The sequence below is a fragment of the Rutidosis leptorrhynchoides genome, unplaced genomic scaffold, assembly GCF_046630445.1.
Source record: "Rutidosis leptorrhynchoides isolate AG116_Rl617_1_P2 unplaced genomic scaffold, CSIRO_AGI_Rlap_v1 contig351, whole genome shotgun sequence".
Classification (NCBI taxonomy): domain Eukaryota; kingdom Viridiplantae; phylum Streptophyta; class Magnoliopsida; order Asterales; family Asteraceae; genus Rutidosis; species Rutidosis leptorrhynchoides.
The window spans coordinates 1-22,082 of NW_027266589.1; the positions used below are offsets into that span (position 1 = coordinate 1).

Consider the following 22,082-nt stretch of genomic DNA (forward strand, 5'->3'; position numbering starts at 1 on the left):
AGGAAGGCGAGGTGGCATCGTGCCCTCTGAAGTGCCTCCACCTGAGTGATCTCTACTTCCCCGCGATGTTCCTGCAGATGGGCCTTGATACTAGCCAGTTTGATGCCGGTCTTCGAAGTCTTCTCAGGCACAAAGCCCAACATTCCAAATAGGTACCCGTCGATGTCCTCGGGGTAGGCCTCGATACCAGTTACGGGCGCACCGTCGACCCGGAGTCCAAGCAACACCTCGACGTCCTGGAGGGTGATGGAGGCCTCACCGACGGATAGGTGGAAGGTATGGGTCTCGGGCCTCCATCGCTCGGCTAGTGCGGTAAGGAGATGATGGTCGTACTCCATGTAGCCTATCTTGGCGACCAAACTGAACCCCATCCGGTCTATGAAGTACATGACCTCTGGTAATGCATACAGTTCATCCCCCATACAGTCCCAGAAGAAAGCGCCCGCTCTCCTCATCCTCATTGCATTGTCAACGTCCTCCCCGGACGAATATATGTCACGGGACCTGTGTTGCGGCTGAAACCACAGAAGATCCCTCACGGTAGGACCCTGCGCAATCCACATCGATCTAGCCGCCATAATCTGTTAAAAAATAACAATAAAAATTAGTCCTCTAAAATTAATCACCTTAATAATCGTCTCAGTAAATTTTAATAAAATGATTTGATTCGAAAATGTATTACCTTACCGTTAAATTTTTTTATAGATCATTTTAGATTGTTGATTAAATTATTTATAAAAAAATTATTTCATTTAAATTATTTATAAAAAAATAATCTAAGATACCAAAATATTTTACCGTCTCATTAAATTATTTATTAAAAAAAATATACATTTAAATCTTAATTACTACGTAATACATCTTATTTAATAATCTTTTATTAAAAAAATAAATTCAGGTACATTTTTTATCACTAAACAAGCCTACAACTTGGAATGCATTAAAGAAACTTACAACTCGGAATGCACTGCACAAAACTACAGCTCGGAATGCAGAAACAAAATTACAACTGAGAATGCAGTAAACGGAACTACAACTCGGAATGGACTCAGCAGAATTACAACCTGAAATGAACTCAACAGAACTATAACTCGGAATGGAATCAACAGAACTACAACTCGGAATGGATTTCTAAACAGATTTACTCTTTATGAAAACAGATTTTTTAACTTTGTCATGTGATATATCCAGTGCAATCTAACCTACTTTTGTAATTAACTTACATTATTTGTTATTTATAAATTTTTGTTATAAGAGGCTAAAATAATCATCATAAAAAAATGACTTATAATAATTAAAGGTTAATATTTTTGTTACGGGTGGATGAAATAAAAAGCTTGTGAAATATTGTTGGATCATTTAAACATTACGTGATTACTTTAAATTGTAACGAAATTTAAATTTAAAAAGAGAAATTTACCTTATATGTATTTGCCTTCCTTTTCACTAAAAAAAAAACTGACGGATGAAAATGTAAGTATAATGAGAATGAAAGAAATGAAAATGAGATACAGAAATGAAAACGAAAGGTGGATTTATAACATATTCAGCCGGCTGATTTTTTCAAATTTTTTCCCCTCCCTGTACACGTGTCGAGCATGCACTGGTTCATCAAAACGACATCGCCACTTGTCAAGCATGCAAAGGACAACATGTTGGCAGCCCTTGACCGGCTTTGAAGCTGCCGGTCTCGCCTTAAACCGGCACTAAGGTTGCCGGTCTCGCCTTAAACCGGCACTAAGGTTGCCGGTCTTGTTCTTAAACCGGCACTTAGGTTGCCGGTCTTGTCTTCAATCATTGCCGGTGCAAGATCTTCAACCGGCTCTTTCATTGCCGATGCAATTAAGCATATTACGATGTAATTAAGGCGTCCGACCGCCATTCCCATTGCCGGTCGGAGTACAAATGTTCACCAGTCCGTCCTTCCGTTTCAAAATGTTTACATATATTTTTTAAAATTTACATTTGTAATTTTCTGTCTTTAGCTTGATTGTTGCGTAAAACTCGTATGATTAATAGGAGTATTCGTATTGTATAGAGAAAGACAATTCTTAGAATAAAAATACATTTTTTTTTCCAACTACCTTAAATTCTATTTTCTTAATAAGTTGCTATCTAAAAAAAATCGCTAACAAAATCATATCTCTATCAAAAAATTGCTAATAAAATCATCATTTTCGTCAAAACAATGCACATATGGCAGGCATGTCATCGCAATACAAGCAACGCATCACTTGATGACTCCGCAAAAATGACACGTCAACATCCTCAACCTCATAAAAAACCCAAATTTCGACGACCACTTTTGGCGGCGCCGCCGGTCGGTGGTCGACGGATTCCGAAAATATTTGCACGCTCGGACTTGTTTCGACGAGATGAACATTGTGGTGGTGTCGAATCTTTCAAATTTTTAACCGTTTGGTGTAGATCTAAGATTAAATGTGCGGTGGTTAAAGCTTTAAGCTTAGATCTACATTAAACGGTTCGACAATGTTTATCTTGTCGAAACAAGTTCGGGCATGCAAAATTTTCTAGAATCCGTTGACCACCGACCGGCGGCGCCGCCAAAAGTGGCGGTGTTGGTGGCCAGTGGTTGGTAGTCGCCAGATTTCGGAAATTTTTACTTGGTCGGACACATTTCCACGTGGTAAACATTGTGGTGGTGTCAGATTTTTCAAATTTCGAACCGTTTGCTGTAGATCTAAGCTTAAACTTTCAGCCACCGCACCTTTAAGCGTAGATCTACACAAAACGGTTCGAAATTTGAAAAATCCGATACTACCACGATGTTCATCTCATTGAAACTATTCCAGACATGCAAAATCCGTCGACCATCGACTGGCGCCGCCGCCAAATGTGACGATCGGACCACCGTCGGTGGTCGCCGAAATCTGAGTTTTTTTTATGACGGTTGAGGATGCTGACGTGTCATTTTTGCCGAGTCAGCAGATGATGTGTTGCTTGTTTGACGATGACATGGCTACCACATGTAAATTTTTTGACGAAAAGAATGATTTTGTTTGTTAACGATTTTTTTTGAGATAATAACTGGTTAAAAAAATGAAATTTGAGGTAGAAAAAATGTCAATATCCCATAATTCGACCATATATAGGTAAAACTAGTAGGAGTATATACATTATCAGATCATTTTAATATGACGCTACACAGAGCGTGGAACCGATTCGTTCGTTGTACAGCCAAACACTTCTAAGAATGGACTCATTTTATTTCTCTCAAATCCTACTATGTATATGAAATTACTCGCTCCTTAGTCCTTACCCCAAAATAGGATTTTAGGGTTTTAAGAACAATTGAACAAAGGTAATTTCTTTTTACGAGCTTAATACATCTTCGGTTTCTAAATGTAATAGTAACGATCAAAACAGATTTCTGTCATTATTGTTTCCATTTCCCATTTCTTTTTCATTCGAGGTTTGTTTTTTTGTTGGGAGGTGTGCATGTGTTTTTTCTACGAGTGGTTTCGATTTTTTAACAAGGACGTTTCGTTTATCTTTTAATCTTTTCGTATGAGTGTAAGTTTTGATGTTATTTGGCGTGATTACTGTCACTTTGTAGTTCTTGTTACGCTTGGTGTTGTGTTGGCTGTTCTGAGTTGCGACCCAAATGTAGTCTATTTCTGATGTTAGATCATTTTTCCAGATAAATTAGCAATGGATAGAGGTTGGAGCCCATCAAGAGCCAAAAGGTTCCGTGCCAATGATCGCTCGTCATACCGTGACGCGCCTTATGCAATTGCCAGGGATCGCCGTGATTACCGGAAAGTAACTTGTTTCCGATGGATAGTATAACATTTTCACTGCTAAAAGCCTACAACTTTCTCAATTTCTCAACAACCTGGGTTTTCTGTGAATGTAACTTATTGACAAGTTTACCACTTGGTTCTTTGTGCTTGTCTATTAAACTATGCTCATGCTTCTAAGTTCTAACATTTTTATTTTTTTTACCAAAGTCCATGTCTGTATTAATGCTTTTCTAGATTCTACCTGCCTAAACTCTGTTAGCCAGGATTTAGTGTTAGATGGCATTGGCAGCACTTGCGTTAGTAAAAAAAACTCAACTGTTTGCTGGTATATTAAAATTATTGGATTATGATTCTTGTTATCCAATTTCATAATGTAGTCTATCAGGATCATTGTTTCTATTCAGTTGATTCTATTGATTCTACTTCCAGCTAGTGTAGATGGATATCATGAATTGTATTACATGAATTCCGTTCAATGTCACTACTTCTCTGTCTTGTATAAAAACAAAGATACTGATGAACTCAATTAGACTTACTTCCGAATTACTGTTTTCCATTTCTACCTTTCTCCATGAATGCCTAAATTTCTGAGTTGTGATCCATTTTTGCAGACTAGATCGTCTGTGCAACAAAAGTAAGAGGCCTGGCCATTTCACTAGAGAGTGCCCAAATGTGACTGTATGTAACAACTGTGGACTTCCTGGGTATGAAAATATCATTAAATTTAATTATTTAGCATTTCCTTTTCAGTTCATCCTGTTTGACAATGTTTAAAGCCATCTAATCCATAAAAAATGTTGTTGTGTAGCCATATTGCAGCAGAATGCAACTCGATCACTACGTGTTGGAACTGCAAAAATCCTGGACGTCTCTCAATCCATTGCCAAAACGATCCAGTCTGCAACATGTGTGGTACAACAGGACACTTAGCTCGAGAATGCATAAGCTCTACTCTACCAGCTCATGATGCTAGGCTATGCAACAACTGCTACAAGCCAGGCCACATCACTTTCGAATGCACCAACGAGAAATCTTGCAACAATTGTCGTAGACCCGACCACCTTGCTCGTGACTGTACCGGTGAACCTGTCTGCAATATCTGTAACATTTCCTGTCATTTAGCTCGTCGATGCCCAAAGACAGCTGAAAACGGAGGAGGAAGAGGAGGTCCTTTTCGTGATGTGGCGCGCCGTAATTGTGGGGTTCTGGGACATATTAGTCGAGAATGTGTGTCGATTGTCGTCTGCAACAATTGTGGTGGGAGGGGTCACAAAGCTTTTGAGTGTCCCTCGGCTAGTATGTATGAATATGATCGAGTCATGAGGAGGTACTGAGCAAAAACAGGCTTGTGGGTTTGCTCGACTGGATGGTTAGCTTAGTTAGTTATCTATGATTACTTACAAAGTAACTGGATGTGAATGCCAATATGAGCACTGTTCTAAAAGATACTTATTTTGTTTGGAGTTTCACTCCTGTTAGTAGACTCAATTGCGCTTCCTTCCTCGGTGCGATCGCAAAATTTTACTTTCGCTGTCCAGCTTGTTTGTTACAATCGCCATCTTTTGTCCAAAGATTTTACTTAAAAATTATCGTCTACAATTTCACACCTCTAATAGCAAATAACAGCATCCCTAAGCACGATTTAGGTGTAATTTAGATATCTGTATTCACTTGAAAGGTTAGCCACTTCAAGAAACCAGTTAATCAGTCGGAGCTAGTGTCGTCATCATACACATGGTAGACGATTTTTTTATTTTATTTTTGAATGTTATTATCGTCTTTTCAGTTTCCATGATTCCATCTTTCAATGAAAATTTAATTTGGCTTAAATTATTATTTCTAGTATTATTTAATTAAAAGTTAGAACTAATTATAAATAATACTATTACGACTAGTAGACTCTCTCTGTATATATTTTTTTTAATGTACTGTAAGAAATAAATAAGACGTGTGTAAATAGAAAAGGAGTGAGCAGATAATAATACATTTAGCATAGGAGTCTGTTAATTTGGGCACTTATACTTAACTGATATGAATTAGCGCTTGCCAGCTAATATTACCTCATAAAATACTAAGTGTGCTTCTACTTACAGCTGATGCGAATACGAACTAATTAGCATTTCTCTCTCTCTCTCTCTCTCTCTGTATCATCTCTTCCAATCCGTCTCTTTCTAACATTTTCGAATGTACACGCACATCATAACTTACACAATCTACTTGCTCTCCGGCTCCAAACATCATAGGCAATTCCCGGAATCATTTATCTGTTTTACACAGTATTTCGTGCACCATATAAGCGATGCACAACCCTCCCACTAGCAGCTACGTCCCTGGCCGGACTCCCGGAAGCTCTCGACTGGGCGCTGGAATCGGCGGAATTGGTGGTGCGTCGCGGCTTAGATCATCTTCCCTCAAAAAGACGCCGGAGCCGCTGCGCCGAGCTGTAGCAGATTGCCTCTCCTCGGCTTCGGCCTCCGCCTCATCCACAAGCTCTCTCCACCATGGCGTTCACGCTGCGGTCTCCTCTGAAGCTTCGAGAACTCTTCGGGTGCGTAATTATGCTCATTTTGATTGTTAATGACGTTGAATTTTCTTACTTTTAATCATTAGTTTTAGATCTTGAAAATGTTTCCTTTCTTGGATTTGTTCGGTTCGTTTAAATTTAGTCGGAAATTCAATGCTCATTTGTCATTTTTTTTTTAGCAAAAAATTACATTGCGTCTGGCACTTGTGTAATTGAAGAGACGAAAATGAGTGGCGCTAATGTGTACAAAGTTTACTGTAATTACACTGTTCATGGACTTCTATTATCGAGCTGATGTGCTAAAAAATGTATTTGCAGAACTATCTGCATATTTGTAATGAAGTCAAGGCTTTTATCATACATTATTTTGCAACTCAACTTTTTACTGATGTTATATACATGTTTAATGACCGCCAAACTTATCCTTTTCAGGCTAGGAATAGTAAGAAACTAAAGATCAAATGTGGTTTTTCTTAGGGTTAGCATCTTAACCAATCTCATGAAACAATTGTTTTAGGAATGGAATTCTTTAATAGTATCAAAAGAAGAAAGAAAGAAAGAAAATAAATGGAGTTCTTTCTCAAAAAATAGGTTTGCTTCATGGATTGATTGATAGTAGGAGTGCCACTCTAGTTTTTTCTGTTTGTTATGAGTACATTTTCATTTTCCAGTAAATGTAATGTCCATTTTCAACTTTGAGGCAGCTCTTTCCCTTCTTGTCAAAAAATGGAGATCAGATTTTTAACTGTACTTCCGTTCTTGCACTGGAAGTGGTGCCATTTTTTTTTTTTTTTTTTAATTTGGGCTTCCTCCCTCGGCTTAGATTAATCCTGCTTAATTTACTCCTTAGGTTTTATTGCTTAACTAGCATCTTATTCACTGCTCATTTTACTATGGGCTGGATCTGTCAGAATGGATGAATTTATCCTTTCTTCATCATATGGCGGATTTCTGTTTAAACCATTTTATTTCCATGTGCTGGAAATTTCAATTAAACTCAATTTACTAAAATGAGCTTCAATCATAGAAAGAAGTAGAGATATTAAATGGAACTTAATGTTTAACTCGAGCTTTTTAGTTATTTTGTTTTGGGATGAATTGTAACTGAAACTCTGATTAGTTGAAGCAACGATGAAATGCACTTTATATTGTATAGATCAGAGATACAGTTCCATATCTCATAGCCCTTGTGCCATCGTATCTATTCTGTTTTTAACCTAATATAAACGGTACATGGGTGGCAGGACTATCTGGCAGCCCCGTCAACGATTGACCAGGCATATAGTGTGATTATAGATCATACAATAGCAGAGAGAGAGCGCAGGTATCTATTATTTGTTTTACTCTTGTTCAAATGTGTCATGACAATAAGATTGTGTTTGCACCTGTGTAATTCATAAACCTAGATTGGTTATCAACTTATCATGTTTAATCATTTTTCTTTATCTATTATTAAAAATTTGAGCCAAAGTTATCAGAGCAGAGTTTATTAAGTTCTTTTTTGGAAAACAGAAAAGGAAGTGAAAGCAGGCTCATTCTATTTTTGAACATAATGAAAAACATGATGCAATTTCTGGAATGTAATACGTTTGCTGTTGTAAACCTCTTCTTGTTTCTAACATGAATAAAATTTTCCCAGTCCAGCAGTTGTAGCAAGGTGTGTGGCACTTTTGAAACGTTACCTTTTAAGGTATGTTGTTCTTGCATCTCTATTTTCCTTCGTTTCTCTATTAGTTTTTTTCTTATGCAAAACTGAGATTTGACACTGAGCAATGATCTGAGATGGAACTCATCAAGGGTAGTCTCCAAACATTAGGCTCTTAGTGAGAGTCTTAAACCCTTTATTGACAAAAAATCTACTTGTTCTCGTTGCTATTCTTCTCCGTATAAATAGGTTCATATACTCAAAATAATTATAATTAAAAAAGAATTCTAGTCAAAACTGGCATGCTACTCAAAAAAAGAAAAAACACCTATAGTGAGATTTCATAGTCTATTATTCTTCATTATTGCTGCAGATATAAGCCTAGTGAGGAGACGTTACTTCAAATAGATCGCTTTTGTGTGAACACAATGACTGACTGCTATGTTTACCCAAACCGGAGGCTGTTACCTTGCTCACTACCACTAAGTCAACAACCTAATTCATCAACAGTATCCACAGACGCCTCTCCTTTGCCTGTAAATAGTTTTACTTCTGGGGCACTCGTGAAGTCATTAAATTATGTGCGCTCACTTGTGGCCCAACATCTGCCCAAGCGGTCATTCCAACCAGCTTCTTTTGCCGCAGCTTCCCATTCATCAAGGCACTCGTTGCCATCATCAACTTCTTTGTCGAGTAGATCATTCAGTGCGCAACTAACCCCTTCAAATGGTCGAGAATCCTTGGAGAAGAAAGATGCCACAGCTTTATCTGCTTCGAACTTACTGAATATTGAGAAAGTTGATGGTTTGGAAGCCCTGGAATATATTGCAGATGATATTTTACAATATCGCTGGCTTGGGGAACATAATTCAGCTGTTATGTCAAATGAAAGGTAACCATTATTCTTTTTTTGGTTCGTGAAATGTAAATAAATTTGCATATGACGATCCTTTTTTTTCTTTCTGAAATCCACATTGCACCTAAGGCACTTTTCTCTGACATGATTTTCTCTTGGACGTTGCTGTGTTGTATTTATGATGCAGTGATCGTGGAATAAATATCCATGGCATAAATACGCGTAACTTCCTTGAAGTGGGAGCGGCTGCTTTTCTAGTTGGAGATATGGAAGCCGAAATGAAGGCCCAGCCTTGGAAATATTTTGGAACAGAAGATATGCCTTTTGTTGATCAGCTATTACAGCCTTCCTCCGTCACAACAATTATGCATTCAGCCTCTACCCGTCCTCACTTGAGTGCAATTACTGCATCCAAGCGCACTAAAAATGGACCTCGTCAAATTTGGCAAGTCCTTCCCTCAAACTACTTTTTATCTAAACTTGCTGCTTTTTTGATGTGAATCGTCTAGAGCTTATGTAATAAGATCATTTAAAGCTAAACATCACCTAATTTAGAATTGCATCTGTGGTTTAAAGTTAATGTGCTCAGTATTCTAAGTATATGCTCCTGTTTTCAGGGATGAACCGCCTTCGAGTACATTTCGGCCCCGCGCTCGCCCTCTCTTCCAATATCGTCACTATAGGTATGAAGTAAGATACTGTCATTGTGACTATGATCTGAAATCTTGAATCATGCACAAATTTTTTAGTTTGCCATATATGGGAGGCTGCTCATTTAGTGGATCAAATAGTATTTGTTTTGTAGCTAATGCAGTTTCTTCTCTCATAATGACCTTCATGTGGTACAGTGAACAGCAACCTCTGCGGTTGAATCCTGCTGAGGTGTGTGAAGTCATTGCGGCAGTTTCTTCTGAGACAGCTTCACCAGCTGCTAATATCATGAGCGTATCATCCAGATTAAGTAATAATCCTGGAAAGCCATCAATTGACGTTGCCGTGAGCGTCCTAATTAAACTTGTCATTGACATGTATGTTAAGATGCCATCCTTGCTGTTATCTCTTGGTCAAGGTTTTATGCCATGTGTTGAATCTTCTCTCTCCTTTAGTACAAAAACAAATGCACCTGTACACAAATTTTGAGACTTCGAGTTTAATGTTCTGCAGAGATCAGCCTTTTCTGTTGTCAAGCAAAGTCATGAGGGGTACTGAGATTTTTTATTTTACTTTTTATGTAGGTATGTTTTGGATCCAGGGACTGCTGCTCCTCTCACTCTTTCTATGCTTGAGGTGCTGTGTTAATGACATTATATTTTCAGTTTTTCTCTGGCCGGAGACATCATGGTTAAAGTTTTTAGTTTCACCTTTTGCCAGGAAATGCTAAGTTCTCCAAAAGCCACTAGTAGAGTTCGCGCATTCGATCTGGTTCTGAATCTTGGAGTCCATGCCCATTTGTTAGAGCCAATGGCGACTGATGATCCTTCCACAATTGAAGAAGAATACTCGTGTGAATCCTTTTTTGATAATGAAGGTCAACGTGGGCAAGGAAAGAGAAAAGGAGATTCTGGTCTGAAGTTTGGCACGTACTCTTTAGAGTCCTGGATTTTAAACATCTTGTACGAGATTCTCCTTCTTCTTGTTCAGGTACTATAGATGACTGATCTCTTACTACTCCTTAGTGCTCTTCGATACAATGGTTGCAATGATCTTAGCCTCTTCATTAGAATAGCCAACTATTTAACTATCTGATGGTATCAACTAGTTTGGTTTACCCTATTATGTGGAATAGATTCAACTACCCAGTTATTAATGTACACAATTTATGTTGTCATGGACTTATTTTTAGATCGTTAATTCTTTCTGTTTTCTCAAGCTGTGGGTGGGGGAAGTGTGATCCTGTTTGTTTGGTTTTTAATCCATGTGATAGGCTAAAAATAAAAAATAAATCCACAGCTAGTGTGCTAGGAGATGCATTATTTGTACTGTTCTTTACTTTAGTCTCATTGATGTACTCATCATTCTACCTCGATGATTTCTCTTTCCTTATACCAAATGTTATATGCAGATGGAAGAGAAGGAAGAATCTGTTTGGGCCTCTGCTCTTAGCTGTTTGCTATATTTTGCATGTGATAGAGGCAAAATCTTAAGGAATCAAATAAGGCTTTTGGACATTAGGGTAAGTTTCTTCTTCTGTCTTACCTGCACATTCGTACTAATGGAATACAACATTTCCATAATACAAATGTATCTCACATTTATTTATTCTTCTTGGTGCCAATATTCAGGTAGTCAAGACCCTTTTAGAAACTAGCAGGAAGAATTCGTGGGCAGAAATAGTTCATTGCAAGCTTATCTGCATGTTGACCAATATGTTTTATCAGGTTCCTGATGGGCAAACTAGTTCCGAGCCAACAACTACAAGATTTTTAGTTGATCAAGTTGACCTGATCGGCGGGATTGAATTTATTGTTGTTGAGGTACCCCTTTGACATAACATAGCATCACTTTCAAATATAAGTAGGGTTCTAGAATGACATGTGATTTGTTGCTTATGCTTGTTTTTAGACGATCCACAATGCAACCACATAAGCGAGTGGCGTGTTACATATGATTTTAACTATCTGCAAACACTTGTAGTGGTTCATAGATTTGGTGGTGGGGAATGTTAAGGGCTTATTTAGTCGTGGAATTTTTTGACAATATTTAACGTGCATGCACTTTCCCTAACTTTGACAATAAATCTCCTTTTGGTGTTTTCCTTTTTCTTTTTTTGATGCAGTATACACTGGCGAGCTCAAGGGAAGAAAGGAGAAATTTATATTTGGTCCTTTTTGATTATGTTTTGCATCAGATAAATGAATCTTGTGATGCTACTGGAGTTTCTGAATATACGGATGACGAGATTCAACCTGTTGCTACACTGCTCATTCTGGCTGATGCACCTGAAGCCTTTTCTATTTCTGTTAAGCTTGGGGTGGAAGAAATTGGGGAGCTCTTGAGAAGATCGATTTCTACAAAATTGCTGAGATATCACAACAATGAGCGTCTAAATCTGGTAACAATATACAATTTTCAAAAGATAATGTCGATACTGTTTACTGCAACCACCGCAATCTGAATTCAAGTTTTCAATTGCAGTTATTGGAGAATGTTACTGAGAAATTTGTTTCACTGATAAATACGTTCAATCATTTGGAAGAAGAGTTCTCATATCTGAAACAGCTAACCAAGTCATGCAAGTTTTTGGAAGACATTGAAGGAACAAATTCAAGAAGTGATGTTGGCATTAAAGCTAAACTTGCTTGGGCCACTTTGCATTCTCTCCTACATTCGAAAAGGATGGCGTACTTTCAAAATGGATACATCTGGTTAGGTGATTTACTTATTGCTGAGATCACTGAGGGAAGCAGTGCAAGTGTATGGTCAAACATTAAAGATTTGAAGGCTAAAATTGCCCATGCCGGTGCACATGAATCTTCTTACACTTCAGATGTTCCCTTATCCATTTGGCTTATGTGTGGGCTTCTGAAGTCAAAAAACCACGAAAGCCAGTGGGGCTTTCTGTTTGTTCTGGAGAGGCTTTTGATGCGATGCAAGTTTTTGTTAGATGAGAACGAAACGCATTACTCGAGCAGCAATACTCTTGATGAAGTACATGCAGATACTCGACTTGAGAAAGCAAATGCAGTGGTAGACATCATGAGCTCTGTTTTGTCATTGGTAGCACAAACGACAGACCTTGTCACTATTCTGAAGGTAATTGTTTACTTTGGTCTTTGCTGACTAAGACCCCCAAAATGCAGTACGATCAACTTTGATTATACTCGAGGAAAATGAATTAATTTCCATACTTTACATGTTCCCATTGCTTGCTTTCCTACAAAAAGAGTGTTTTAGGTATTAGTATAATCATATCTGATTCTTCGTTCTGTGTCTTTGATGGGAATAATGGGATATTAGCTATTTGTAGACTTCTGATGTCACAATTAGCTGTAGTTTTTTGTGTACATGCATTTAACTATGAAAGGTTATGCCTAACTGCCTCAGTCCTGTTCCTGTTCTCATTAGTTACAGATCCATTTGGTTGACTCTAGATAATTGACATTATAACTTATTGCAGTTTATTTAGTTGGTAATTGTATGCAAAACCAAGTTATGCACTACTTTTGATATTAATGAGATTCTTGCATTGTCTGCAAATAAGCTTATTCAACCTCTTCTGACCTAATCTGATCTCATTGGTGATTCAGATGTGTGACATATTGTTCTCTCAGTTGTGCTTGAAAGTAGTCCCGAGGTCTACAGCACAATGTATTGAAGGAACGCGACACAACAGAAGATCTGGCTCTACATATGAAAAGAAGAAATCTGATGATACTGGACATGTTTCTCAACAAGATCTCACTGGTCGAGATGAACTTGCAGAAGATAGCAATAGTGCTAATAGCTCTCTGAAAACTGAGACTTCTTCAATGGCTGCACTTCTTCTCAGAGGACAGGCAGTTGTACCAATGCAATTAGTGGCACGTGTTCCTGCTGCTTTATTTTATTGGCCATTGATTCAACTTGAAAGTGCAACAACAGATGATATTGCGCTAGGTGTTGCCGTTGGAAGCAAGGGAAGGGGAAATTTTCCTGGTGCCACGTCAGATATACGTGCTACTCTTCTATTGCTTTTGATTGGTAAATGTACTGCAGATCCTTTGGCATTCCAAGAATTTGGTGGTGAAGAATTTGGAGAAGAATTTTTCAGGTGATTTTTTGTAATCATTATAAGGGTAGTTTTTTTTGCTGTGTTTTTCAAAACGAGTGAAAATTCATCTATTTTCTTTTGGTTTGCAGAGGGCTTTTGAATGATACAGATTCCCGGGTAGCTTATTACTCTGCCGCTTTTCTTTTGAAGGCAAGACTACTGCATTATAATCCATTAAAGACGAGAGATTTATTATTACATCGTTGTTAATCACTTTCCTGATTCATGATTGTGCTTTTGCAGAGGATGATGACAGAGAAACCTGAAAAGTACCAACAAATGCTTCAGAACCTCGTGTTTAAAGCTCAGCAGGTGTGCCTTTAATCTATTGTTCTTTCAAATTAATGTACATTCTCTGATGTGATGCTGTTATCAAACGTGACTGAAAAACTGCAATTATGAGAGAGAGGAGTCTGGTTATACACCATTCAATTCCCTAATGGAAAAGTTCCAAGTTTGTATTGCAACATAACCATTTTTAACATGTTTCCTTCTGCATTTCCCCTTAGAGTAACAATGAGAAGCTGCTGGAAAATCCATATCTACAGATGCGTGGCATACTTCAGCTATCAAATGACCTCGGAACTGTTTTGTAAGCTTATGGTCCAGAAGTCTTTTATCACTGGCATAGAGACGATGAGTGCTGATTACTTTTGACGTTTCCAGCTCATAAGCTGCAAGCTTCACCTTCTCAAATACCAAATAAACTCGTGAAGATAATTGAAGCCTTGAGTTAAGCCAATGAGTAAGTTCCTAACCCTGAAGATGGGAAGTTCGAATTTAACTGTCTTCTGACGATGGATTTATCTGACCGAAACACATACTCCGATATCAGATCAGCTATCAGTGCCCGTAAGTGAATATTGTTACGGATGCCTTTGTGGGTGGATCCATCAGCCGGTGATTTGAAGTGCATCAGTTTTTGTTTTCATGAGCGTTAAAATTTTTCACATAGTTCGGGTTTGGTTAGTTGCTGTATTTCGCTGTGTTTCCTCAAGAGAATATAAGTTGAAGACTAATCAGAGTACGGATCGTCCAGAAATCTGTGGAGGATCTGTTGATTTTCTTGTGTTTCAGTAGTGGATAATGTAATGGTGGCAGGGGGTGGTTCGGCTGGCTCACACACAAGATGCTAATTTTAGGGGCATCTTTTAGAGTGTGCATTATAGAGGCCCGTCTGAATTATGTTGATTAGTCATTGTAAATGTGCAGTTTTGTCTTCATTTTTATTTATTTATATTTATTTATCAAAACTAGCTGCTATATTGTAAACCGGTTTTGAGAGCATCATAAATGTATGTATTCTGATTAGTTTTCAAGTTTCAACACAAAAGAATTAAACAACTTTCGTGCTTGTTAGTGTATTTTGTTTATAGTTTTCTTGATACTACTTTGGTATTCTTCCATCTGCACATTAAGTGGGGAGAGGCTTTTCCATGCTGATCAAGACTATAACGATGTTATAGGTTTGCTTGCTTGCACAACAAGTTTGATGAGGAGAGAGTCCTTCTTCTTCCCTTTCTACATTTGCACACCAAGGCGTAGACATACCTGGCTTTTTAACTAATCGTCAAAACATCTTCAAGCTTTCCTACATTGTGCTTTCAAATAACTTCAAACTCCCTCCATGATTCCATCTTGGTGTTTTTATCAGCACAAAACAAGGAGAATAACTTGTGTTTATCGTTTAAATGGAACGACATTATAATTTTTTTTTTTTTTTTTATAATATTCGTTAATTAGCTGACCGATAGAGTTTGTAATCTACATAATCTTTTATGAAGAATATATAGATTACAAAACTCAGAAGGATATTTTATATATAGTGAATTTCATAGTATGCAGTCTTCAAAACTAGTCGTATATCGAGGTTTTTCATCAAAAAAGTATACAAACCACTCCATTTAAGACTGACTGGTAGAGAAATCCAACTTTTCTTAATAAATAAAATTGAAGCTTTTACAATATAATCTGGATAAATTAATAATCTCGCTAAATTAATAATTATTTTCGGTCTCGAGTCGGACCAACGTGATAAATTAATAATTCCTAAATTTATAAGATAATACAAAAAGTTAAATTCATATAGATTTCATTTGACATATAAATTAATAATTCATGATTTGTATCAAAATATTTATACATAAATACATAACTAAACCAATCAAGTTTATGAAAATATGAATCTAATGTTTATTGTTTTTTTTGTTAAATTAATATCACCTTAAATCTCATCTCTAACATTTTTTATTGCATTAAGAAAATCTGATGTAGAGTTATCATTTGTTCTTGATTTTTCGATGATTCACCATCTAACAATCGAAGTTTACGATGCTTAAAATAATTTGCAACAGTACTTGAGTGGACATCTATTTTTCATGTCGAGATTGCAAGATTTATCGCATCTTAAACATTAATTTTTTATGGACTTGGATTCCCAATTTAAAAACTCTCTAATTGATTTCGATAAAATCATCAACGATAATGGATCTTAAAAATTCGTATGAGATATGTATGGAATACTAAAAATTAATCAATAAAAATACATGAATTTAATCAATATGCATGATTAATATTTAATATATATAAATTAGTGTTGATCCATATCATGATCATTATTCACATAGTAAAAAAAAACTATATAATATATAAATATTATTAATTTACGTAATTAATTAATACCTCTCCAAATTAACAAAATTTCATGATACTAACATTATTAATTTATAGAGGTTCGACGATAATTAACTTAATCCATTGATGTATAAATTTCCGAGAAAAACCCACTGACGTATAAAGTTTATTTAAAAAAAAAGTTTTGTACTAAAAATTAGTCAATCAAATTGGGCCCAAAACAGAAAATAAAAGAGAAAATGTATATATTTGTGTCTCGCATTTCGCCTGTAACACCTTTTTAGTCTTTTGTATTTTTTCGTTAGCCTAACAAACCCTCATATTTTTCGCTAGCGACAAAAAATACTCCGTTGCTGTTAACTTTGCACATGTGGCATCTAGTGGCGCCTAGTAAGCTAACGAACCAAAATATTTGTGACGCGTGTCATGACACGTCATCAAAATCCATATTTTCTTTGCAAAAAAATTGTGACGTGGCACAAAATTGTGACGTGTCACTGACACGTGTCGTAATTATATGAGTTTGTTAGCTACTAGACATGAGTTGGCGCCACTTAGGTGTCACGTAGGTGAAGTTAACGGCGGAGGGATATTTTTGGTCCCCAACGGAAAACGTGAGAGTTTATGAGGCTAACGAAAAACATAGAGAACTGTAAATGTGTTACAGGTGAAACGTAAGGGACGAATATATAGGTTTTCTCGAAAATAAAAATAAATAACAGCTGGATAATAATCAGATGGCGGGACGACGAGACGACTGTATTGGCACCCCTAATTCATTTTCCCCTCCATTTCCAAGCTTCAATATCGCTTTCTCCAGAGTCTTTTTTGTTTTTGCCCTTCTGCTAGTTGATTGCTTCTCCATCCTATATGGGTTGGGTTTGTCAATATGTATTTATTTTAGTATAATCATTACAGTAGTATTTTTGAAACACCCATCTCACCGTGGGAGTTTACTAGGTATTCTTCTATCTATCCCTGATTAGGTTGTAACCGCTGTCTTTACCGACCCACACACACACATTCACAGAGAGAGTGAGAGACCCAGCCTGGACGTTTTCACTTGACTCGCTATGGCGACTCAACGAGTCATCGCTTACTAACTCATTCGTTCATTATATACGTGTACATCACCTCTGAGATTGGAAGTTATCAAGGTATATCGTCCATATCATCTATCTATTTTAACAAACACCATGTCAGCTTAGAACACTATCTTGGTCTCTAGTTTCGTTGTTTATTTTGCAATAAAATTTTATTCATAGCTTATGATTCGTATGCGAATAGCAGTAAGTTCTGATAGATTCAGCTGATTTCGTTTTATATACATATAGTGAGAATACCGACACAAATGTCCAAGCAACCCAACTGTCAAAAAAATGCGTACAAGGCTCAGCTGCCAATGAAACCTGCACGATTTGCACCTTCTAGCTCAGACAATAACCTCGTCATAAGGTTCTCAGATGATGATAGTGGCAGTGATTTAGATCATAATAGGCAAAAGAAACCTGTCATGTATGGTAAATCTCTTGTGGCTGGGATGGAGGGAAAACGAAGACCACCCTCCTCATCTGTAGAAAAGTTGAATTTGGGGAACAATGCCAATGTACTTCCCAAGAAGTCCCCAGCAAATCGCACATTTATGCCACCTTTAACCAAAATTCTTGGAGTCAACTCTAAGGGTACTGGCCCATCGTCATTAGGTCAACGATCTTGGGTAAGGAGTTCTAATACCATCAACAAAAATTTAACGACTTCAGACACTGGATCTGATCAAGGTGTCATATTGAACCATAGCAAACTTCAGAATCTGAAACAGCAGATTGCTCTGCGGGAAAGTGAATTAAAGCTTAAGGCTGCCCAGATAAGTAAAGAATCATTTACACTATCATGTAGGGATAATGTCATAAATGCAAGCAATGATGCAGCTAGCAAATTTAAACAAAGTGCTTCTAATGATGGAGAATTGAAGCCGAGTGAACCCGACAGGAAACTCTTAAAATTGAGCGGGACATGGTCTCCAGACGACGTCTGATGGGCAAAAAGAAAATCTCCATGAAAAGCATGTTTTACCATTGAAAGAGCCAATGTTGGAGAATGATAGCTTACAATTGAGAGAACAAGTTGATTGTGGCTATAGAACATTTTCCTCAAGCAAAACAGACTCGGGCATTGCTAATCAGACAGAGCAACATGCGACAAGGGTGAATCCTTCACCTGAAATGTTCAAAGATGGTATGTTACTTATTTTCAAAGATTACCTGCATGGTGCTTTTTCGCCTGTATTGGCATTTTTGACAATGGGGTTTGATAATGATTTGTAGGCAGCGACATTAATCCATGTGAGAGGACCAGTAGGGAGGCGGATGTCTGTAACCAGTATTTTTACAACAAGTCTAGTAAGTCTTATCCTTTGAAACTTTGGTTTAATAATTACTATTGAGGTATTTGAACTAGTTGGTTTCCTATCTGTTGTGCTTCAACACTTTGTGTTACCATTTATGTTGTTCAGTGCCCGTGTTTCTTTTGGCGGGCTTCGTCTTATTTATTTAGTATCTGCATAAGCTTTTTTTCCATATCATGGTGGACAGTCGCGGGTGGTACACTTTTGTATAACCGATCCCTAGGAGGTGGACACGGTTAACTACTCCCGGATTTGACAAATCTGGGACTGCTAATCATGATTAATTAACGCTTGACCCGGATTTGGCGTACCCGGGTATAAGTTTGTCATTTACCCGGATTTGGGGTACACAGGTAGAATTTTTTTTTGTCCCGGATTTAGGATACCCGGGTTTAAGTATTCTTTGTCCCGGATTTGGGGTATCCGGGTAAAGCTTTGGTCGGAAATGGTAAATCCGGGACTGCCTTTGTCCCGGAAATGAGGTATCCGGGTAATTTTTTTGCCTATGAAAAGGACTCACGGCACAATACACTTTCCACAATCTTTCTTCATCATTTTCACAATCATTCTTAATATTTTTTAAAATCCTAATTTTTTCTTCGTACTAATTTTTAAATTTTATTAAATATGTCTTCATATTTAAATTTATATTGGAGGAGTTCTGTACAATATGTTGATGGGAAGATCGTTGTAGGTAGTGTTCCCGACGCAACGTATTTGATCGAAGATAGGTTGAGTTATGATGATTTTTTCCAAGTAATGTGCATTTATGCTGGCATTGAAAGAGAAGCGGTACAATTGTGGCTAATCTACGTATATGCCATTGATAACGGTGAAAAACAATGTATCGTCATCAATGATGATGCTACATTATCATTGATGTATGAGCATCATTCTTGGAGTCGTGACTTGTTCATAAGCTACCATCCGATTCATAATTCGGGTCGAACACCAAGATTCAATGCCGGGAGAGAGTCGAGCAGTAGGCCTCGCGGACGGCGGGGATACGGACCCTCCAACGAGGATTACATTGTTCCTAGCGCAAGAGAATATCATGTGTTCAGCAATATGGATGGACGTGATGAGGTAACAAACCGTCGCATGCCTACTCGTCCAGAGTTATACAATGGTGACCCTAGCACCATAAAGCTGGGAACGCATTTTTCGAACAAGGAAGAGCTTCAGGGTGCGATAGCCATATGGTCAACTAGGCAAGGAGCAGAGTATCGCACTACAGTATCAGATCATACGAGATGGGCGGCAGAATGCATAAATCGTCCAAACAGACGTACTAAGCAGCCGTTTAGCGGTATTGTATGCAACTGGAAGATCCGTGCTTCGTTTAAGAGCGAATATCGCACGTGGCAAATAACTGTCTGGTGTGATGGGCATAATTGTGATGGAGCAAACAACGAACGGGAGGATCGGAATATTTCGCAAAATCATGTTGCCCACGTCATAATTGGTAAGATTCGTGACCGTCCAAATTACCCAATCAATTCCATAGTTGAAGACTGCGAAGCAGTATTCGGTTGTAAAATAGGGAGGAAAAAAGCTTGGGACGGTAAGCGAGTGGCACTGAACCAGTTATATGGAGATTGGGAGACAAATTTTCGCCAACTGCCCAGTTACATGCGAGCTCTTCAACACTGCAACGATGGGACGAAAGTCCAGTGGAAGTTCAAGAAGGAGGACGAGGTTGTACATAGCCGGAGGAAGGTTTTCAGGTATGGACAAATGTTTACTGTGCACGGTAATATGACTTAAAAAATAAATTTACTGATTTTGATTATTTATTCAGGTACGTATTTTGGCATTTTGGTGCGACGAAACGCACATTTCAACACAGTCACCCTGTAGTTACCGTTGACGCAACGCATCTCCGAGGGGCGTACAAGGGTAAGGCGATCGTAGCGATTGTGAAGACTGCTAACCACAGAGTCGTGCCAGTCGCATATGCCATCGTAGATGAGGAGTCGAACCACAGCTGGTACTGGTTCTTGAAATACCTGAAAAAATACGTTCTACAAGATATGTTCACTTGCATCATATATGATCGTCATTCGGGCATTCTTTCCGCTGTCGTGAAGATGGATATAAAATTTCCAAACTGGAGAGTTCATAGGTGATGATTACAGCACTTTAACTGTATTTTTAATTCAAATTAATCCATCACTTAAATATATAATCCTGCACAGGTTCTGCATGGAGCACGTTCGTGTCAATATGATGGCAAACGTCCCGAAGAAGAAAGGAATATATGGGTTATGTTGGGACGTGTGTACCGAGTTGGATGAGACTAAATATATGAAGGCATGGATAGATCTTATAGAACTGAGTCAGCCTGCAGCCACATATCTGCAACGTATTCCCCTAGAGAAGTGGACATTGTTCCTAGACGGATTCTACAGATGGGGCATAACTACTTCCAACGACGCGGAGAGTTACAATAACATTCTTAGAGGCGATCGCTTCTTGCCGGTAAGGGCATTCGTCCAGGCTACTCACGCAAAGCAATGGCGATTTTTACGGACGAGCTGGCGAAAATAAATAGGTATAGATCTGCTCTAGCACCGAAACCGTCTGAGACATTCGATGACAACAAGATGCGCGCCAGACGGTACGAAGTCTCATTATATCCAAATGCTCCTGAGCGTACGTTCATTGTCAGATCTCCGCTGTTGCGTCTCGGAATTCCGGACCGTGTAAACACTGTCCAATTTGACATGGGTTCATGCACATGTTTACATTGGGACACCTACAGGATTTCTTGTTCTCATGCAATGGCCGTTGCGAAGGAACTCAATGTTCGTCGTCTGGATCTGGTTCATCGTTGCCACACAAGGGATGGTTGGAGACAACAGTTCAGTGGTGTGTTTCACCCTCTGCCAAATAACTGGCCCGAATCCGATTTTTTGCTCCTATCGGATGACAGTCGGATGGTTCATCATACAGGTCGGGGTCCGCAAACGAATTAACAGACGACTAATGGGCGAGAGGGACTACGCGAACAGAACCGCTCAAAGACCACGGGGGTGTAGCAATTGCAACGGCATAGATCACGACAGGAGGAAATGCCCGTTCAGTCATTCACCTGCGGATAGATTGTCGTTGAATATGTTGCACGATCCCTATGGGCTTCATGGAAATGCGCCTCTCGATGATGATTATGAAGATCGCGACTACGATGATGATGATAGTGAGGATGAATCTCATGAAGATGACGAGGACGAAGATGAGGATGCGGACGATGACGATGATGATGATGATGACGACGATGACGATAATAATGATAATGAGTATGATGATTAATAATTTATTTATTTTTTATAAAGTTACCAGTTATTTAATGAGAAAATAATACAGTAAGAAAATAATGACTACCAACCAAATTTAATGAGTACCATCTTCAACCAAGTACATAAATAAATTGTACATTCCTACACTCAAAGTCTCAAACTCCATGTGAAAACTACGAATGACGACCTTATCCGTAGAACCAACT

General features: G+C 38.1%; 2 protein-coding genes across 2 annotated transcripts; both read left to right on the forward strand.

Annotated features, from left to right (window-relative positions):
• The first annotated feature begins 2,904 nt into the window (after nucleotides 1-2,904).
• Nucleotides 2,905-5,098, forward strand: LOC139883082 (uncharacterized). The gene is made up of 4 exons (XM_071867310.1): nucleotides 2,905-2,989; nucleotides 3,662-3,782; nucleotides 4,379-4,468; nucleotides 4,573-5,098. Exons 1-4 carry the CDS (start codon nucleotides 2,905-2,907, stop codon nucleotides 5,096-5,098), a joined length of 822 nt encoding a protein of 273 aa, XP_071723411.1.
• Nucleotides 5,099-6,063: 965 nt separating this feature from the next.
• LOC139883083 (uncharacterized) lies at nucleotides 6,064-14,135 on the forward strand. Its single transcript, XM_071867311.1, has 17 exons — nucleotides 6,064-6,312; nucleotides 7,533-7,612; nucleotides 7,928-7,978; nucleotides 8,307-8,825; nucleotides 8,977-9,234; nucleotides 9,407-9,472; nucleotides 9,638-9,817; nucleotides 10,025-10,076; nucleotides 10,161-10,430; nucleotides 10,852-10,966; nucleotides 11,076-11,263; nucleotides 11,566-11,841; nucleotides 11,925-12,542; nucleotides 13,037-13,539; nucleotides 13,629-13,689; nucleotides 13,783-13,851; nucleotides 14,049-14,135. The coding sequence occupies exons 1-17, from the start codon at nucleotides 6,064-6,066 to the stop codon at nucleotides 14,133-14,135; spliced, it is 3,642 nt and encodes a 1,213-aa protein (XP_071723412.1).
• The last annotated feature ends 7,947 nt before the right edge of the window (nucleotides 14,136-22,082 follow it).

Excerpts from the sequence above, each read along its gene's own strand:
- LOC139883082 (XM_071867310.1), top strand. The coding sequence starts at position 2,905 with ATGACGGTTGAGGATGCTGACGTGTCATTTTTGCCGAGTCAGCAGATG. Across the intron at positions 2,990-3,661 it reads CGATGACATGGCTACCACAT|ATAAATTAGCAATGGATAGA; the intron begins GTAAATTTTTTG and ends TCATTTTTCCAG. Across the intron at positions 4,469-4,572 it reads AACAACTGTGGACTTCCTGG|CCATATTGCAGCAGAATGCA; the intron begins GTATGAAAATAT and ends GTTGTTGTGTAG.
- LOC139883083 (XM_071867311.1), top strand. The coding sequence starts at position 6,064 with ATGCACAACCCTCCCACTAGCAGCTACGTCCCTGGCCGGACTCCCGGA. Across the intron at positions 13,690-13,782 it reads CTGCCGCTTTTCTTTTGAAG|AGGATGATGACAGAGAAACC; the intron begins GCAAGACTACTG and ends GTGCTTTTGCAG. Across the intron at positions 13,852-14,048 it reads TCGTGTTTAAAGCTCAGCAG|AGTAACAATGAGAAGCTGCT; the intron begins GTGTGCCTTTAA and ends ATTTCCCCTTAG.